At 50.4% G+C, this 9051-nt stretch overlaps 1 protein-coding gene across 1 annotated transcript; it reads right to left on the bottom strand.

Moving 5' to 3' along the window:
- Nucleotides 1–1790: 1790 nt before the first annotated feature.
- C1H19orf53 (chromosome 1 C19orf53 homolog) lies at nucleotides 1791–6395 on the bottom strand. Its single transcript, XM_056866957.1, has 3 exons — nucleotides 6299–6395; nucleotides 4207–4262; nucleotides 1791–1951 (listed from the first exon to the last, which is right to left on the bottom strand). Exons 1-3 carry the CDS (start codon nucleotides 6393–6395, stop codon nucleotides 1811–1813), a joined length of 294 nt encoding a protein of 97 aa, XP_056722935.1. The 3' UTR covers nucleotides 1791–1810.
- Nucleotides 6396–9051: the final 2656 nt, after the last annotated feature.

Raw genomic sequence — 9051 nt, 5'->3', positions numbered from 1 at the left:
GAATTTCTGATTTCTTGGAATTCCTAGACCCAGAATTTTACGTTTTTTAATACGGAATATACATAGTGACAATTATATTTCTTCTTAACCTTTTGAGTGGGTTAAATAAAAGACATCTCATCCTTTGAAGTAATATAAGGAAGCAATCCTAGGCAGGTCTACTGAGAAGGAAGTCCCATGTTTTTTACAGTGCAACTCCTATGAACTTACTCTGCTCTAGGCCTGCTGATTTCAATGGGTTTAGACTGGAGTAACTCTGTATCAGGAATACATGCAAGCACAACCCATGTGTCAGCTAAATAAGAATGTCAAGGTTGTACAGATTTAAGTGCAGCTGAATTTTCTAACAGAGCGGTTCCTCAGTGGAACAGGCTTCCTCGGGAGGTGGTGGGCTCCCCTTCTTTGGAGGTTTTTAAGCAGAGGCCAGATGGCCATCTGTCAGCCATGCTGATTCTATGACCTTAGGCCGATCATGAGAGGGAGGGCATCTTGGCCATCTTCTGGGCATGGAGTAGGGATCGCTGGGGGTGTGGGGGGAAGTAGTTGTGAATTTCCTGCATTGTGGAGGGGGTTGGACTAGATGACCCTTGTGGTCCCTTCCAACTCTATGATTCTATTATTCTTTAAATGATTTAATTATACAGGCCTTTGAAGTGCTTAAGTGTGGCTGTGTGCGTGTGTATTTACTACTTCTCATCTATTCTGTAGTTTGCAAATATTTCAGGTAAATATTTTGTTTAACATGGTACAAATGACAGAGCTGCTGAAATAAATGTAGTTGAAAGTACACCTACTATATTTATTAAATGCAGTGTAAATTCACTGTTTCGGTTACAGAAAAAAACATCGGCAGTTGTTATATGAGCAAGAATTTAAATTCCAAAAAGTTAGTGTAGTTCTGAGATCACTGGTCTGCATCCCTATCTAAGAAATTTTACTCGGAGGCAAAAAGTAATTTGGGGGGGGGGGCTGTTCAGGAGCTGCCCACCCAAACCAGGTCCCTTCTGGTTCCATCAGCAGATTATGTTTCAAGCTTCACAAAAGGGATGAAACTGAGGACAGCAGCAAAATATTTGTGGGACATATCGTGGAATACCAGAAAGCAGATGGCAGAAGGAGAAATCCTAGCACAACAAGTGGGAGAAAACCAAGCTAATTTCCAAGAACCACTAGAACCAGATTGCTTCTTGACTGTCCAGATTCAGGGCAGAAGCCTCATGTGGTCATTTCAAATCCTGCAAATTGCAGAGGATTGGGGCTGTGCTAGCCTATGCTGCCTGATGTTCAAGCACTGGATTTCCTGTTTGCCTAGGAGGCCTGGCGCATGAAGCCGATCCACACAATCTATACCCTTCACTTTCATAGTGTACGGGTGCTGCGGAGAGTGCTACCTGGCTCCTATGCAAACAGGAAGTCCAACATCAGGCAAGGGTGCTGTGGGGGGAAGGTACCCAGCCAAGCCAGCACAGACTTGACACCACCCCTAAGAGTAGATCTGACAACTTCTAGTCTGGCTCTGTCAATTTGGGATCGCTGAAAACCCAGAGCCCGCGGCTCCGTCAGCTGCCCCAATCATCTAGATAAAGCCGTGCGAGGTTCGTCGCAGAACAGCTTCCACTCTGACAATGGAAGCTCTTCTCCTAACCCAGGAATAAAGGACTTTGCACCCAACAGCCCAGGGGGATTCTTGTGGGAAAGGAAGCTTTTCATCTGACAGTCGACCACCTGAGAAAGTCTAAAGGTTGTCCATCCGCACAAAGGGGGTGCCCTGGAGCGGACAGCTACCCTCTGCCACCAACACGAAGGGCAGCTAGGGCTGGCTGGAGGGTCCAGCCTCCTTCTTGGCCTCTGCTTTTGGTGTCTTCAGCAGGGTCAGTTTCTTGGGTTGGTTGGCATTGGCCTTCATCACCACCTCATGCTCGATTTTCTTACGGATGCTGACCTCAAGGTTCTGCGGAGAAAGAGTCTCATTAGCAACCCTGGGAGAATTCCTCGACAGCAGAGTTTCTTATTGCCAGAAGCGTTCAGGGGTCAACTTTTCTAATTTAAAGCCAATTTTCTAGACCCTAGGCAGAGACGGGACCAAAAATGCGCAAAGAGGGCGAGCGAAAACCTCAAGAGGTCCCATGTAGCCAAGATGAGTCTCCATGTTCCTCCCAAGACGACTCTTTGCCAGCTCTGGCCCCAACACCCAATTTATTCCCAATCTGTTTGGCATACTTTCAATGCAATTTCCCAATATCTGCTAAAAAAGTGTTTACCCTTTTTGGCAAGTGCTTCACAGGTCAAACTGAAGGTAGTTTCAGAGGGTAGTGGTGTTAGTCTGTAGTAGACCAGCCATATTCGAGTCCAGGAGCAGCTTAAAGATCAGCAATATTTTTAGGGTATGATCTTTCAAGGGTGAAATGTTCCTTTGTCATACATCTGACAAAGGGAGCTGTGACTCTCGAAAGCTCATACCCTCAAAACTTTGTTGGACTCTAAGGTAGAAGAAGAAGAGTTGGTTTTTATATGCCGTGGGTCTTCCTGGGTCTCCCGTCCCCTTTCAACCCCAGAGAATTTCATTCCCAGGGTCGCGAGACTCATGTGGAGTAACAGGTATGCAGATTGAAGAAGAGGAGTTGGTTTTTATATGCCGACTTTCTCTGCCACTTAAGGGAGAATCAAACCGGCTGACAATCACCTTCCCTTCCCCTCCCCACAACAGACACCCTGTGAGATAGGTGGGGCTGAGAGAGCTCTAAGAGAACTGTGACTAGCCCAAGATCACCCAGCTGGCTTCATGTGTAGGAGTGGGGAAACCAACCAGGTTCACCAGATTAGCCTCCGCCGCTCCTGTGGAGAGTGGGGGATCAAACCTGGTTCTCCAGATTAGACTCCACCGCTCCAAACCACCACTCTTAACCACTACACCACAACTACACTACAAGCTGAGACTATGAAACTGGAACACTTTATCCCAAAGGAAGATAGTGAACCAGTGGGTGAAAGAACGGGCCAGAGGGCACAGGGTGGGTGGCGCAGAGTCAAAATTAGCAGCTACTGCTCTGATCACCTCCGCTTTGCCTTCAAGACTGGCATTGGGCACTGGAAATATTCTTTCAGGTATCTTTGTGAAACCACATGGACATTATGGGGGGTATGGTTTTGTTTGTTTTTTAACCTAGAAATTTGTAACCTGAGAATTCTGTATCAGGGACTGAATTCCATGCTGTGGGTCACAGTGGCAAGCAAGTTTAGCCAGTGGGGTGCAGTGGTTAAAAGCGGCTGTAATCTGGAGAACCGGGTTCAATTCCCCACTCCTCCATCATGCACCCTGCTGGGTGACCCTGGGCCAGTCACAGTTCTCTCCAAACTCTCTCAGCCCCACCTACCTCACAAGGTGCCTGTTGTGGGGAGGGGAAGGGAAGGTGATTGTAAACCGGCTTGAGACTCCTTAAAAGGTAGGAAAAAACGGGATATAAAAACCAACTTTTCTTCTTCAGTTAGATGGGCTGGCTTTAGAGCCTGGGGTTATGAACTGCTGGAGATGCTCATATGTGCCACTCAAATTTGCTGAGAAAGTCTGTGTTGCATCCCCTGGGAGGATTTGCTCTCCACAACCCTCTCCTCAGTTACTATAAGAAGAAGAGCAGGTTTTTATATGCCGACTTTCTCTACCAGAGAAAGGCAGAATCAAACTGGCTTACAAGCACCTTCCCTTCCCCTCCCCACAACAGACACCCTGAGAGGTAGGTGGGGCTGAGAGAGCATGACTTGCCCAAGGTCACCCAACTGGTTTAGTGTGTAGGAGCGGGAAAACAAATCCAGTTCACCAGATTAGCCTCCACCACTCATGTGGAGGAGTAGGGAATCAAACCCAGTTCTCCAGATCAGAGCCCACTGCTCCAAACCACCGCTCTTAACCACTACAGCACGCTGGCTCCCAGATTGTAAGCCAGTTTGAGTCTCCCTTAAGCGGTAGAGAAAGTCGGCATATAAAAACCAACTCTTTTTCTTCTTCAACTCAGCTACCCTCTGAAAAATATCATTTAGGGCCTGTTTGTGACTTCAGCAATGACCAGTCTGTCTGACCTCTCTCTTGTCTCCAGAACAGACTCCACCGCTCCAAACCACTGCTCTTAACCACTACACCACACCACGTGGTTTGGCTTTGGAGCGGTGCTTGCAGGGTGGCCGCTTGGCAAGGAGGGCCGGGGAACTTACCTTCTTCAGTTTCTGCTGCTGGATCACTCGAGCTTTTTTGGGAGCGATTATTCGGCCTGCAAAAGAAATCCAAAGTCAAAAGAATTAAAATTTCTCTCTATCCCATGCTATTGGCTTCAAGGAAGAATCTCTATGGACATAAACACTGGAGTTTATCTAAGAATACCAAGAAAAATGCCCTGACCTGGGTGACCAAGTCCAGCTAAGTTACAGCTGACTTATGGCGACCCCATGGGGTTTTCAAGACAAGAGACGTTCAGAGGTGGTTTGCCATTGCCTGCCTCTGCATAGCGACCGTGGACTTCCTTGGTGGTCTCCTATGCAAGTACTAGCCAGGGCTGACCATACTCAGCTTCTGAGATCTGCTGAGACTGGGCTAGCCTGGGCCCTCCAGGAGAGGGCAGGTAAGGACCCATCCCTAGTCCTGGGAATTTTCTCAGCATCCCAAAATGTTTGTCCGCCTGCACACCACCCCGACTCCCTAGTCCTCCTGACACTATGCCAAAGGTCTTGTCCTTGAAGAGGGAGGGGCCGTGGCTCAGTGGTAGAGCCTCTGCTTGGCATGCAGAAGGTCCCAGGTTCAATCTCCGGCATCTCCAGTTAAACTAGGCGAGTAGGTGATGTGAAAGACCTCCACCCGAGACCCTGGAGAGCCGCTGCCGGTCTGAGTAGACAAGACTGACTTTGATGGACCAAGGGGGGGCTGATTCAGTAGAAGGCAGCTTCCTATGGGGAGGGTTTATGGCTCAGTGGCAGAGCATCTGCTTGACATGCAGAAGGTCCCAGGTTCAATCCCTGGCACCTCCAGTTAAAGCAGGGGTGGAGAACCTTTTTTCCGCCAAGGGCCATTTGGATATTTATAACATCATTCGGGGGCCATACAAAATTATTAACTTAAAATTAGCTGACCAAGCCCAAAGTAGGCAGCTGCCCCTGATGACACCCCCCCCCGTGTGGGCCCAAGGGGGAAAGGGTTAATACAGTTTATTGGGCGGTCGTAGCAGCTCCATAGCTAACAACTCTTCTGCAAGGGGGGGGGAAAGGCTCCTTTTCTCAGCAAAACAAATGACCGCCTTGAATAGAGGCTGTTCCTGTTCGCGGGAGGGGACGGATCGCCAGTCTTAGATCCTTCTGAGCTAGAGATTTGCCAGGACCCACGAAGGGCAGGACCAAATGATTTCGAGGGCCTTAAACGGCTCCCGGGCCTGATGTTCCCCACCCCTGAGTTAAAGGGACCAGGCAGGAGGTGATGTGAAAGACCTCTGCCTGAGACCCCGGAGACCTGCTGCCGGTCTGAGCAGACAAGACTGACTCTGATGGACAGGATAAGATCTGATTCAGTATAAGGCAGCTTCATGTGTTCAAGGTCCAAATCCAATATTTGTTTAAATACCATGAAACCTTTAGGGGGGGGCCGTGGCTCAGTGGCAGAGCCTCTGCTTGGTCTGCAGAAGGTCCCCGGTTCAATCCCCGGCATTTCCAGTTAAAGGGACTGGGCAAGTAGGGGATGGGAAAGACCCCTGCCGGAGACCCTGGAGAGCCGCTGCCGGTCTGAGTAGACAAGACTGACTCTGATGGACAGGATAAGGTCTGATTCTGTATAAGGCAGCTTCATGTGTTCAAGGTCCAAATCCAATATTTGTTTAAATACCATGAAACATTTAGGGAGGGGCCGTGGCTCAGTGGCGGAGCCTCTGCTTGGCCTGCAGAAGGTCCCCGGTTCAATCCCCGGCATCTCCAGTTAAAGGGACCGGGCAAGTAGGGGATGGGGAAGACCTCTGCCTGAGACCCTGGAGAACCTTGGGGAGGGGCCGTAGCTCAGTGGCAGAGCCTCTGCTTGGCATGCAGAAGGTCCCAGGTTCAATCCCCGGCCTCTCCAGTTAAAGGGACTGGGCAAGTAGGTGATGGGGAAGACCCCTGCCGGAGACCCTGGAGAGCCGCTGCCGGCCTGAGCAAGCAATTCTGACTGCGACGGACCCAGGAGGGTCTGACTCAGCAGAAGGCAGCTTCCTGGGCCCAGATCGAACCCCCGCCGGGGCGCGGCGCCGTCCCCGTCCCGTGCGCAATGGCGAGCTCCCCGTCCCCGCCGTACCTCCCTTGCGCGGGCCCCGGACGGCGGCGGCCCCGGCGGCTTTCTGCTTGGCGGCGGCCCGCTGGCGCGCCGGGAGCTTCTTCTTGCCCTGCGCCATATGGCCGGCCACGCTGCCCGCCCCAGCCGGCGAGCTCTTCCTCCGGCGCTCGGGGGCGCGCCTCGCGCACGCGGAGGAAGCCTCGGCAGGCGCTGCCCGGCGCCGGGGCGGAGAGGCGCTTCTCGGCCACGGGCCAGCGCCGGCTTGGGCGGCCCCTGGGGACTTGGGGGTGGCGTTTGTGCAGGGGGACAGGGGGCATCCGGTGCCCCAGAGCCCCCGGGCAGGGTTGCCAACCTCCAGGTACTGGCACCCATAAAATCCAAACTCGCGCTGCACCCGTAAAGTTGTGCGCCGTTCGCAGCCACTGGGGCCAAAAATGTCTTACGCAACCTTGCCTAGATGGCCATCTGTCAGCAATGCTGATTCTATGGGGAGATCGTGAGAGGGAGGGCATCTTGGCCATCTTTTGGGCATGGAGTGGGGGTCACTGGGGGTGGGGTGGGGGTAGTTGTGAATTTCCTGCATTGTGCAGGGGGTTGGGCTAGATGACCCTGGGGGACCCTTCCAACTCTATAATTCTGATTCTATGATTCTACAAGAATTTACTTGACTTTTTTCCATTCTATTTTTGCGAGTTTTAATTGCGATGGCACAAAATCCGGCAGTTGGGAACAAAAAGTGTGGTGTTTCACCCATCAGGAGCCTCTTAGTCAGGAATTCTACCGGTTTATTTAATCTCAGAATTGGAAGTGACTGTCAGGGTTCATTCAGTACCAAAAAGAAAAGAAGTAAAGGCAGATGATGAGAGGAAGAGCACCTTGGCCATCTTCTGGGCATGGAGTAGGGGTCATTGGGAGTGTGTGGAAGGGGAGGTAGTTGTGAATTTCCTGCATTGTGCAGGGGGTTGGGCTAGATGACCCTGGTTGCTCCATCCAACTCTGATTCTATGTTTCTGTAATGTTCAATGTCTTATGCAATCTATTATATAATAGATGCACAACTTGGGAGCTTGTGCTTTCCCATTATTGTTTATTGTGGTATTTATATTGAATATTAAGATTGCGTAAGACGTTTTGGCCATAGTGGCTGTGAATTGTGTATAACCTCCCGGTACTAGCTGGAGATCTCCTGCTATTACAACTGCTCTCCAGCCGATATCAATCAGTTCCCCTGGAGAAAATGGCCACTTTGGCAATTGAACTCTATGGCATTGAAGTCCCTCCCCTCCCTCCTCAGGCTCCACCCCCAAAACCTCCGACCGTGGCGAAGAGGGACCTGGCAACCCTACCCATGAGGGTTGCCAGGCTGGGAGGGGAGGGTTGCCAGCTCCAGGTTAGGAAACTCCTGGAGATTTGCGGATGGAGAGCTTCAATGGTTGAGCTACGAACAATAACGAAATAATTACATTTATTGCGAGGTGTACACCAGGGGTGTCAAACTCATTTGTTACGAGGGCCAGATATGACATAAATGTCACTTGGTCAGGCAGGGCCATGCCTCACCAGCCCAGATTGGGACTGGGGGACGGGGGCTGCCTTTGCTGGCTCAACGAGTGGGATAAGAGCTCCCAAGGGGCCGGATCCAGCCCCTGGGCCATATGTTTGACACCCTTGGTGACAATATAATACTGTTAAAAACACAGGGCCTGGAATGCAGGCTACATATTAAAAGATCAATTATAAAATCTAGGCCCTGTGATTTTATCAATTTTATAGTGTAAACCTTGCAATAAATATAATTATTTTGTTATATTTGTAGCTCAACCTTTGAAACTCTCTCTACCTATTTGGTCGAGTTCCCCCTGCCCTTCTTTGTTGTCCCGTTGTGATTTGGGGGTGGAACCTGGGGAGGACAGGGACCTCAGTGGGATACGATGCCATACAGCTCACCCTCCAAAGCACCCGTTTCCTCCAGGGGAACTGACCTCTTTAGTCCAAAAATCAGTCTAATTCTGGGACATCTCCAGACTTTACCCAGAGGTTGGCAACGGATAAAAGGAACTCTCTTGCGGAATACTGATGAGGGCATCAGAGCCCACTTTGTCAGATAGAATCATAGAGTTGGAAGGGACCACCAGGGTCATCTAGTCCAACCCCCTGCCCAATGATGGAAATTCCCAACTACCTCCCCCCCACACACACCCAGTGACCTCCCTACTCCATGCCCAGATGGCCAAGATTCCCCCCCCCCCATTATCTGCCTAAGGTCATAGAATCAGCATTGCTGACAGAGGAAGCCTGTTCCACTGATCCGCTCGAACTGTTAGAAAATTCTTCCTAGATGCATGCAGATACGAGGTGCTGGGACCGTATGTCCGGAGCGGCGCATGTGTGCAAGGAATTCTGCTTTGTTGCCGTTTGTGATGATGCAGTTGGGTCTTTCAGAAATAATTTGGTTTCTGCTCCTGCGCAGTTATTTATTTCTGCTCCTGCGCAGTTATTTATTACTTAATTCATTTGTACCCGCCTTTCTCTCCAATGGGGACTCAAAGCAGTTTCCATTGTTCTCCTCTCCTCTACTGTGTCCTCCCAACAACCCTGTGAGGTAGGCTAGGCTGAGAGTGACTGGCCCAGCATTACCCAGCAAGCTTCCATAGCATGAGCAGAGATTCGAACTCGGGTCTCCCAGGTACTTGAGAATTACTTACCGGTAAACCCTACAGAATATTTACTTATGGGTAAATGGCACTAGGATTGAGAATGCAGCGTTCAGAGGC

This window comes from Euleptes europaea, chromosome 1 (genome assembly GCF_029931775.1).
Source record: "Euleptes europaea isolate rEulEur1 chromosome 1, rEulEur1.hap1, whole genome shotgun sequence".
Classification (NCBI taxonomy): Eukaryota; Metazoa; Chordata; class Lepidosauria; order Squamata; family Sphaerodactylidae; genus Euleptes; species Euleptes europaea.
Note: the sequence above shows the minus strand (reverse complement) of the source record. Positions and strands in the feature narration are given on the sequence as shown.

What these genes read in the sequence shown, in the direction of transcription:
- C1H19orf53 (XM_056866957.1), bottom strand. Translation starts at nt 6,395, where the DNA reads ATGGCGCAGGGCAAGAAGAAGCTCCCGGCGCGCCAGCGGGCCGCCGCC. An exon ending in CCGGGGCCCGCGCAAGGGAG is followed by an intron (nt 4,263 to 6,298) that starts GTACGGCGGGGA and finishes TTTCTTTTGCAG; the next exon opens with GCCGAATAATCGCTCCCAAA. An exon ending in AGCAGCAGAAACTGAAGAAG is followed by an intron (nt 1,952 to 4,206) that starts GTAAGTTCCCCG and finishes CTTTCTCCGCAG; the next exon opens with AACCTTGAGGTCAGCATCCG.